Raw genomic sequence first — 11348 nt, 5'->3', positions numbered from 1 at the left:
TTTTTGGATTTTTTTACCGTTTTCTCTCGATTTGACCTTCCAATGACCTTGAACCTGACGCGATAGAGTTCAACGGATGCCAGATTCGTAATTAGCGACTCCGAAAACCTATAGCGTATTTTTTTGGATTTTTTTACCGATTTCTCTCGATTTGACCTTCCAATAACCTTGAACCTGACGCGATAAAAGTCAAAGGACTACCATGATTTTTTCAGATTTTTTGGTCCAAAAATAAATTATGCCAAAAACCGGCCTTACCGACCCTCCCCCTTTTTATGTTTGAAAAAATTTAAGTGAAAGTCTTTTTAAAATAGACATTTTGTGTTGAAAGTAATTTAGGTGTTTTGAGTAATTAAATTTGAATTTAGAGTAATTAAATTGATTTTATTTCGTTGAAAATTAATTTTGTGCACTCAAGATTTAATTTTCATTGTATTTTAAACAGAAAGATAATATATAATAGATGCATGAAACATCTCTAGTAGAAACTTCATTTTTTTTAAAATGAAAAATGATTGTTTTAGCTAAAAATGTAATTCTTCTATTTTTGGTTTAAAAATTATTTGTTTGGATGAAAGAAAACTATTTTGTTGAAAATTCGTTTTTTTTTTATTTATTTATTTTTCTAATATTTTAACTATTTAAATTTTGTTTGAAAATGGATCTTTTTTATAGGAATTTATTCTTCTTGATTGAAAATTTATACTATTTCGTTGAAAATTTAAATTGATTTTATTGAAAATTAAAATTTTTACTGAAAATTTAATTATTGGTTGAAAATCCGTTTTTTTTTTGGTAGAAGAGCACTCTTATTAATTGAAACTAAATTTTTTGTAGTTCATATTCATTTCTGTGGTTGATAATTTAACTATTTTGTTTTAAATTCGTGTCTTTTTCGGTTGAAAATTTATCTTTTTGGTTGAAAGAAATTTTAGTTACAATTTTTTTAAATCGAAAATTCACCTTTTGGGTTGAAAATTCCACTATTTGGTCAAAAATTTATATTTTTACTTGAAAATTAATTCATTTTTCTGGGAACTCTTTTTTTGTGGTTTAAAATTTAATATATTTTGTTTAAAACTCGTCTTTTTGATAAAAAATTAATCTTTTTAGTTGAAAATTCCAATTTTTCGTTGAAGATTCATAATTTTAGTTGAAAATTTATCTAATTGGTCAAAAATTTATTCATTTTGTTGAAAATTCTTATATTTTGTTAAAAGTTTAATTTTTGTGCTTGAAAATTCAAACATCTAATTCAAAATTTTTATTTTTTTGTTTGGTTGAAGGTTCATAATTTTGGTAGAAATTAATTTCTTGATTGAAAATTTACCTATTTTTTCAAAATTTATTCGATTGGTTGAAAGTTTGATTTATTTGGGGTAGAATATTCTTCATTTTTTGAATTTAACTATCTGATTCAATATTAATTCTTTTGGTTGAAGATTCATAATTTTAGATAAAAAATCATTTTTTTATTGAAAATTTTACTGTTTTTACCTGTTTAAAAATTCAACTGTTTCATTGAAGGTTCATAATTTTAGTTGAAAATGTATCTGCTTGGTTATCAATTTTTTTAATATGTTATATTTTTAATTTTTTTCGTTGAAAATTGAACCATCTAATTCAAAATTATTTATTTATTTATTTTTATTTGAAGGTTCATAATTTTGGTGGAAATTAATTTCTTGATTGAAAATTTCCCTATTTTTTAAAAATTTATTCGATTGGTTGAAAGTTTGATTTATTTGGGGCAGAAAATTCCTCATTTTTTGAATTTAACTATCTGGTTCAATATTAATTCTTTTGGTTGAAGATTCGTAATATTAGATAAAAAATCATTTTTTTATTGAAAATTTTACTGTTTTTACCTGTTTATTCTTTTTCTTTGTGTGAAAATATATGTTTTTTAGTAAAAGATTCATATATTTTGTTTAAAACTTGTCTTTTTGATAAAAAAATTAATCTTTTTAGTTGAAAATACATCTGCTTGGTCAACAATTTATTTATTTTGGTTGAAGGTTTATAATTTTGGTAGAAATTAATTTCTTGATTGAAAATTTACCTATTTATTTTTTAAATTTATTCGATTGGTTGAAAGTTTGATTTATTTGTGGCAGAAAATTCTTTTTTTTTTTAGTTAAAGATTTACCATGATTTGTATCAAAATTTAAGAAATTTAACTTAGATTAAAATCCAAATTAAAAGTCCCAATTTAACAACCAATAATCAAATTGATGTACACTCCTGTTAAAAAAAAACAAGAAGCCAACGACCAAATTTGAACCACAACGAACAAAAAAAATTTTTAAAATCCTATTGTAATCTGAAGAATTAAAAAAAAAAAACAACAAAAAAATGATAAAAATAAATTTTTTGACAAAAATAAAAAAGAGGAAAGAAAAATGAGAAGTGATTTTTATGTTCTTAAATTAAGTTTAAGAGAATATTTCAAAGCATTTCAAAATATTTCTAAAATTGTGAAAAATTAGAATAATTTTAAAACGTATTTTGAAAGTTTTTAATAATTTCGAAAGGTTTCTCATATTTCAAGTAAATATACAACTTTTCTTCAGATTTTTAAACAAATTATAAATGATTTTATACTTCGAAACATTAATTTTAAAAGAAAATTTTGAATGATTTCAAAAGATTTCAAAAAAATCCGAAAAATCTTGGAAGATTTTACAGAAATCTTTTAATTGTGAAAGATTTTTTTTTTAATTCGCAGAGTAATTTAAGTAATTTAAAAAGTTTGAAATGTATTTTATTAAAACAAAATTTTTTGTTGGAATTCATTAATTTAAAAAAATTTTAATTAGTCCATTATTTGTTGAAAATGTGTAGTTTTTAGTTCATATATTATGTTAAAAAAATCATCGTTTTCTTTGGATAAATTAAACTCTTTTTGACTTGATATAAAAATATTTTTTACTTAAACTATCGATAATTAGATTTTTCGTTTCAAACTTATTTTTTTGATGAAATTTAATTGTTTTTTTTTAATATCGTATTTTTTATAAAAAGTTTATCTATTGGTTTAAAAAATAATTTGTTTACTTAAAATGTTAACTTTGTTGTTCAAAATTAATCTTTTTATAGAAAATTAATCTATTTGGTTGAAAATTGAATTATCTGGTTAAAAAATAATTTGTGGGCCATTCATATTTTCGGCTTAAAAAATTGAGCTATTGTGTAGAAAATTCGTCTATCATTGGTAGGATTTTTCTTCTTTTTTAGGTTGAAGATTCGACTATTTTGTTGAAAATTAGTATTTTTTTTTTGATAAAGGATTTAAAATTTTTAAATATTTTTTTAAATGTTAAAGAAAATGTAGATTTTTAAAGATTTCTATAAAATAAAACAGTTTTCTTAAGATTTCTAGGAAAATTGAAAATGATTTTTCATTTTGTTAAATTAATACTAACAGAAAATTGAAAAATTACCTATTCTTTTTAATTTATTCAATTGGTTGAAAGTTTGATTTATTTGGGGCAGAAAATTCTCTATTTTTTTTTAATTTAACTATCTGATTCAATATTAATTCTTATGCTTTAAGATTCATTATATTAGATAAAAAATAATTTTTTATTAAATATTTTACTGTTTTTACCTGTTTATTCTTTTTCTTTGAGTTAAAATATATGTTTTTAGTAAACGATTCATATATTTTGTTTAAAACTCATCTTTTTGATAAAAAATTAATCTTTTTAGTTGAAAATTCAACTTTTTCATTGAAGGTTCATAATTTGAGTTGAAAATGCATCTGCTTGGTCCACAATTTATTTATTTTGTTAAATTTTTAATTTTTTTCGTTAAAAATTGAACCATCTAATTCCAAATTCTTTATTTATTTATTTTTTTTGGTTAAAGGCTCATAATTTTGGTAGAAATTAATTTTTTGATTGAAAATTTACCTATTTTTTTTTTAATTTATTCGATTGGTTAAAAGTTTGATTTATTTGGGGCAGAAAATTCTTTTTTTTTTTAGTTAAAGATTTACCATTTTACCATATTTAACTATTCTATTTTTTGCTTAGAATTTATTTCTTTGATTGAAAGAAATTTTAGTTAAAATTTTTTTGTAATCGAAAATTCACGTTTTGGGTTGAAAATTGCACTATTTGGTCAAAAATTTATATTTTTAGTTGAAAATTTATTTATTTTTCTGGGAACTCTTTTTTTTGTGGTTTAAAATTTAATTTTCTAACTGAAATTGAAAATATTTTTGGATGAAAAATGGCTCTTTTTGGTCAAAACATGAATTCTTTGGTTGAAAATTAATTTCTTTGGTCAAACTCTTAACTATTTTGTTGAAAATTTATGTATTTTTAATAAGTTTCACTTTCTTGGTAGAGAATTAATCTTTTTAGTTGAAAATTCCAATTTCTCGTTGAAGATTCATAATTTTATTTGAAAATTTATCTGTTTGGTCAAAAATTTATTTATTTTGTTAAAAAATTTTGTTTGTTTGTTAAAAGTTTCATTTTTTTGTTGAAAATTGAACCATCTGATTCAAAATTATTATTATTTTTTTGTTGTTGAAGGTTCATAACTTTAGTTGAAACTAATGTCTTGAATGAAAATTTATTCGATTTGTTGAAAGTTTGATTTTGTGTGGGTAAAAAATTAATTTCTTAGGTTAAAAATTTAACTATCTGGTTTAATATTAATTTTTTGATTTTAGATTCGTAATTTTAGTGAAAAATTAATTACTTGATTCGAAATTTAACACTTTTGTTGATTGTTTCAAAATTAATGTTATTACTGAAAATGTAATTATTCTTTTTTTACGTGAAAATATATCTTTTTTTGTAAAAAAATAATATATTTTCTTTAAAACTCGTTTTTTTTTGGTAAAAAATTAATCTTTTTGGTTGAAAATTCAATTTTCTCATTGAAGATTCCTCATTTTAGTTCAAAATTTATCTGCTTGGTCAAAAATTTATTTATTTACTTGAAAATCCTTATATTTTGTTAAAAGTTTCATTTTTTTGTTGAGAATTGAACCATCTAATTCAAAAAAAATAATTTTTTTTTTGGTTGAAGATTCATAATTTTGGTTGAAATTAATTTTTTTATTGAAAATGCACTATTTTGTTGAAAATGAATCAGATTGGTTGAAAGTTTGATTAATTTGGGGCAGAAAATTAATTTTTTTTCTTTCAAATTTAACTATCTGGTTCAATATTAATTTTTTTTTTTGGTTGAAGATTCATAATATTACCTAAAAATTCATTTTTTGATTGAAAATTTAACTGTTTTGTTGATTTTTAAAAAAATAATGTTACTACTGAAAATATAATTATTCTTTTTTTGCATGAAAATATATCTTTTTTAGTAAAAAATTAATATATTTTGTTTAAAAATCGTTTTTTGGGTAAAAAATTAATCTTTTTAGTTGAAAATTCAAATTTCTAATTGAAAATACATAATTTTTGTTGAAAATTTATTTCTTTGGTTAAAAATTTATTTATTTTGTTTAAAATTCTTATATTTTGTTAAAAGTTTCATTTTTTTTTGTTGAATATTCATTTGGTTGATTAAAAGTTTGATTTATTTGGGGCAGAAAATTCATTTTTTTTTCTTACAAATTTAACTATCTGGTTCAATATGAATTTTTTTTTTTTGGTTGAAGATTCATAATATTACATAAAAATTCATTTTTTGATTGAAAATTTAACTGTTTTGTTGATTCTAAAAAAAATAATGTTACTACTGAAAATATAATTATTCTTTTTTTGCATGAAAATATATCTTTTTTAGTAAAAAATTAATATATTTTGTTTAAAACTCGTTTTTTTTGGTAAAAAAATTAATCTTTTTGGTTGAAAATTCAATTTTCTCGTTGAAGATTCATAATTTTTGTTGAAAATTTATTTCTTAGGTTAAAAATTCATTTATTTTGTTAAAAGTTTCATTTTTTTATGGAAACTTCATATGGTTGATTGAAAGTTTGATTTATTTGAGGCAGAAAATTCATTTTTTTTAACTGTTTGGTTCAATATTAATTTTTTTGGACGATTCATAATATTAGATAAAAATTCATTTTTTGCTGAAAATTAAACTGTTTTGTTGATTTTTTAAAAAATAATGTTACTACTGAAAATTTAGTTATTCTTATTTTGCGTAAAAAATATATATTTTTAAGTAAAAAATTCATATTTTTTGTTTAAAACTCTTTTTTTTTGGTAAAAAATTCATCTTTTTGGTTGAAAATTCAAATTTCTCGTTGAAGATTCATCGTTTTAGTTGAAAATTTATCTGCTTGGTAAAAAATTTACTTATTTACTTGAAAATTCTTATATTTTTTTAAAAAAGTTTTTCATTTTTTTGTTGAAAATTCAAACATCTAATTCAAAATTTATATTTTTTTGTTTGGTTGAAGATTCATAATATTAGATGAAAAATCATTTTTTTTTTATTGAAAATTTTACTGTTTTTGCCTATTTATTCCTTTTTTTGTGTGAAAATATATGTTTCTTGAAAATTCATGTATTCTGATAAAAGTTTGACTTTTTGGCTAGAGAATTCGTTTTTTTTTATTGTTTTTTTTTTTTAATATTATTAATTTTACTTAAAAATTCATTTCTTCGGTTGAAAATGTGTTGTTTATTCAGGTTGAAAATTGTTCTATTTAGGTGAAAATTCAACTATTTGTTTGAAAATTAATTAATTTAATTCAAAATTTGTCTCTTGTTATAAAAACGACCTTCTTCCTTGAAAATTTATATTTTTGGTTCAAAATTGAACTATTTACTGGAATTTTTTTTCATACAAAATTAATGTCTTATTTTGTAATTTTCAAGAATTTTACTTTTTAGTAGAAAATCTATCGACTTGGTTAAAAGTGGAACTAATTTGTTGAATATTTATTTTTTTATTGGATGTTCTTCATTTTAGTTGAAAATTGATTTTTAAGGTTAAAAATTTAACTATTTTAAAAAATAATTTTTTCTTCGTTAAAAAATTAATTTTTTTAAATAAAAATTAAACTGCTCCATTAAAAAAAAAAAAATTTTTTAATTCAACTGTTTTATTAAAAATTAAACGATTCTGTGACAAAGTTATTTTTTTTGTTGCAAAGTTGCTAAACAACTTTTTTTTCTAAATTAATGTATTTTATTTATTCGTATTTTTTGTAAAAAATTTAACTACTTGGGTAAAAATTTAAATACTTTGCTAAAAACAAATTTTTTGTTTAGAGATGCATTCTTTTAGTTGATTTCATCTCTTTGGTTGAAGATTTAACTATTTTTTGAAAATATTTTTTTTAAGTTTATTGTTTTAGTTTAAAATGTAACAAGTTCCATTTTTGGTTAAAAATGCATAAAGTTTGTTGCAAACTCGCCTTTTTTGATAGAAAATTAATAATTTTCTTTGTTGAAAATTCAGTTATTTAATTGAAAATTCAACAATTTCTTAAAGAAGTCATTTTTTTGTAGACAATTAAACAATGTGTTTTAATTAATCGTTTTTTTTTTCTCAAAATCTTCAAATTCTTTCCGATTGAAAATTTACCTGTTCAATTTTTTATCAAAAATTCATGCTCCCGTTAAATGATAAAAAATTTCATAAAAAAGTGATTTTTTTGGTTAAAAATTGAGTTCGATTTTTTTTAATTTCCAAGAATTTCGTGACTATACTTCATTTTTTTTTCCTAAATTGTGTTTTCCTATTTATGGAAAATTGAGGAAAACTAAACTTTTGGTTTCTTGCTGGGACCACTGATCTTGACTCCTCCAAGTGGAAATTTTCAATTTCTCAACGAACCTGTCACAGCCCTCTCCTTAATTTTCCACCTTTCTCCTTTTTCCGAGAAAATACGCCTCTGAGAGTTGCGAAAGTTTTAGCTAGAAAAATGCCTGCTTATGGAAAAATGAGGAATTATAAAAAAAAAAAAAAACTATAGAGTATATAAAATTAGAATAACTAATGTTATTTTCACAGTCTCTCTGGGTTGAGGAGGAAGACGCTGCGCGGGATGCTGTTCTGAGCCATGTAACTAGAAATGTAAATCACTCAGAATCCCCAGACACAATTTTCTATCAATTTTTCATCGCTACTGATTTTTACCATATGTCCCTTTTTCATAAATCATCTATAAATTTACATGAATGTCGATGTGTCGTTGATTCAGATCTTAGAGGAAAATCCAATCAGGGTTGTTACAAGACATAAAATCAAAGGTCATTAAAATTTGAAAAAGTTCGGGAAAACCAGGAAAACTCATGGAATTAAAAAAAAAAAAATTACTGGATTTTAAAAAAATTGTGTACCTACTTTAAAGTCTTAAAAAATAATTTACAAAGTCTCTTGACTTTTCTTAAGGTTTCTAAAAATTAGGAAAAAATTCTTTGGTTTAGAATTAATTTGTTGGATTCAAGATTTAAGTATTAGGTTAAATTTCGTCTTTTCTGGTACAATTTATCTGTATTTTATTAACCATTTTTTTAAATTCAAATTTTACTTATTCTGTTGAAAATTCGTTTTTTTTTCTAAAGTATTACACTTTTAGTTGAAAATTAATCTTTTTTATAAAATAATTTAAAGTTCGGAAAGATTTTTAAAAATATAAAACAAAATGTGAATTTTTAAAGATTTTGAAAGAAAATTCAGGAACGTTTCAAGATTTTAGATAGGTTTCAAGACAATAAAAAAGTGGTTAAAAGACTTCTGAGAAAATTTAAAGTGATTTTTATCAAAATTTAAGAAATTTAACTTAGATTAAAATCTAAATTAATTAATCCAAATTTGGACCACAACAAACAAAAACAAAAAAAATCCTATTGTAATCTGAAAATTTTGAAAAAAAAAATGAAAAAAAAAACAAAAAAAAATAATAAAAATTAATTTTCGGACAAAAATAAAAAAGAGGAAAAAAAATGATGAAAAAAATGAAAAAAATTCTGAAATTAAGTTTAAGAGAATATTTCAAAACATTTCGAAATATTTCTAAAATTGTGAAAAATTTGAATAATTTTAAAAGGTATTTTGAAGGTTTTTAATAATTTCGAAAGGTTTCTTTTGTTTCAAGTAAATATACAATTTTTCTTCAGATTTTTAAATAAATTATAAATGATTTTATACTTCGAAACATTATTTTAAAAGAAAATTTTGAAAGAATTCAAAAGATTTTAAAAAAAATCCGAAATATCTTAAAGATTTTACAGAAATCTTTTAATTATGAAAGATTTTTTTTTAATTCTAAGAGTAATTCTTTGAGTAATTTAAAAAGATTGAACTGTATTTGATTTAAAAAAAATTTTTTGTTGGAATTAATTAATTTAAAAAAAAATTTAATTAGTCCATTTTTTATTGAAAATGTGTAGTTTTTAGTTTAAAGTTCATGTATTATGTTAAAAAAATCAACTTTTCTGGTAGAACATTAATGTTATTAATTGAAAATTCACCTTTTTATGAGAAAAATCAATTACTAGGTTTAAAATGATTTTGTTGTTGTTAAAAGTTAATATTTTAATTTAGTTACTTTTCAACTAGTTTGTTTAAAATTCGTTTTGTTTGGATAAATTAAACTCTTTTTGATTTAATAAATATTTTTTACTTAAACTATCGATAATTAGATTTTTCGTTTCAAACTTATTTTTTTGATGATATTTAATTGTTTCTTTAAATATCGTCTTTTTTTATAAAAAGTTTATTGATTTAAAAATTAACTTGTTTATTAAAATGTTAACTTTATTGTTCAAAATTAATCTTCTTATAGAAAATTAATCTATTTGGTTGAAAATTCAATTATTTGGTTAAACAATAATTTGTTGGCCATTCATATTGTCGGCTTAAAAAATTGAGCTATTTTGTAGAAAATTCGTCTATCATTAATAAGATTTTTCTTCTTTTTTGGTTGAAGATTCAATTATTTTGTTAAAAATTCGTATTTGTATTTTATAAAGTATTTAAAATTTGTAAATATTTTTTCAAATGTTAAAAAAAATGTAGATTTTTAAATATTTCTAGAAAATAAAATAGTTTTATTAAGATTTCTAGGAAAATTTAAAATGATTTTTCATTTTGTTAAATTAATTCTAACAGAAAATTGAAAAAATTTTCATGTGCTTTCCAACAAATTTCAAAGCAGAATATAAAAGATTTTAAAGCCAAAATTTTCAATTTCGTAAGATTATAAAAGTTTAGCAAAAATACGAGTGATTTTAAGAGGTGTTTGAAAGTCTTGAAAAGATTAAAAAATAATTGAAAAGTTACAAGGATTTCACAACATTCAAAACAAGAATGTAGATTTTTGCAGATTTCAAACCAAAAATAAAATATATTTTTTAATTTATTTAGTAATAAGGGTTGAATATTGATTAATTATTGCAGATTTTTTTCAAAAAAACCATTATAAATATTATTTATCATAATTTACCATAAAATATTTGTCACAATAAAGGATTAAAAATAGTTTTTGTGATTAGTTTGATTTAAGTATACATTTATATACAATATTAAAATAAATTTTATTAACTTGCCCTGCAAAAATTCTCCAAATTTGACCTAGAAAACGTCGAAAAGTCAAGGAATTTGGAAACTGAACTTCTGTAGCAACCCTCTTAATACAATAGTGGACTATCATTTTTTTAATGTAGTCTTTTCCTCTAAGCACGTGCGACCTACTGAACACTTTTTACAGCTTGTTTTTTGTGTCTTCGTTGGTCCTTTTTTTTACAAATTTTTTAAGATAAATTGAGTTTTTTCCTACTTTTACTCGGTAGCACCAAGCGCCTGCGCATGGTTGTTTTTAGAAATCGCACCTTTTAGATCCATTTGATTGTGCGATGTCAAACGTCATAGGTTTTCCTCTCTTAGTTTTTTAAATAAATTAGTAGTTTAATATATTTATTACTTTATCTAACGAGCGAGATTTTCTGCGTTTTCACAGACATTTTTCTTAATGCTGCGCGTGCTTTTGACAGGTTAATCATTTAAACAATTCGAATAATTTTTACGTTTAACCGTTTGGCCAGCTAAATGTTAAAGTGTAGAAAAGTTCATTCGATTAAACTTTTAATCGTTTTCCATTTTTTTTGTATTAAAAATAATTTCAGTTCAGGGTACAACATAGGGTATGGGAAAATATGAAATAGGCAAAATAGTGAATGTGCGTCGGAAATCTAAAAAAGCTTGGGAAGATAGAAAAGGGCATGAGAAAATATGAAATAGTGTGGAAAAATAAGAAGGGGCGTGAAAAATATGAAATAGGAAAAATAGGAAGGGGCGTGGAAAATATTAAATAGGGAAAATAGGAAGGGGCGTGATAAAATATGAGAAAGGTGTGGGAAAATGTGAAAAATCGTGGGAAGATAAAAAGGGGCGTTGGAAGATAAGAAAGG

General features: G+C 21.5%; 1 protein-coding gene across 2 annotated transcripts in view; it reads left to right on the top strand.

Annotated features, from left to right (window-relative positions):
• Positions 1 to 11348, top strand: part of LOC117176299 (band 3 anion transport protein) — a 177653-nt gene that overhangs the window by 137265 nt on the left and 29040 nt on the right. For both annotated transcript variants that reach the window (XM_033366496.1, XM_033366497.1), the window contains one exon: positions 7948 to 8010. In XM_033366496.1, coding sequence (XP_033222387.1) covers positions 7948 to 8010 — 63 coding nt within the window. The remainder of the gene's footprint in view (positions 1 to 7947; positions 8011 to 11348) is intronic.

The sequence above is a fragment of the Belonocnema kinseyi genome, chromosome 7 (genome assembly GCF_010883055.1).
Source record: "Belonocnema kinseyi isolate 2016_QV_RU_SX_M_011 chromosome 7, B_treatae_v1, whole genome shotgun sequence".
Taxonomy (NCBI): Eukaryota; Metazoa; Arthropoda; class Insecta; order Hymenoptera; family Cynipidae; genus Belonocnema; species Belonocnema kinseyi.
Note: the sequence above shows the minus strand (reverse complement) of the source record. Positions and strands in the feature narration are given on the sequence as shown.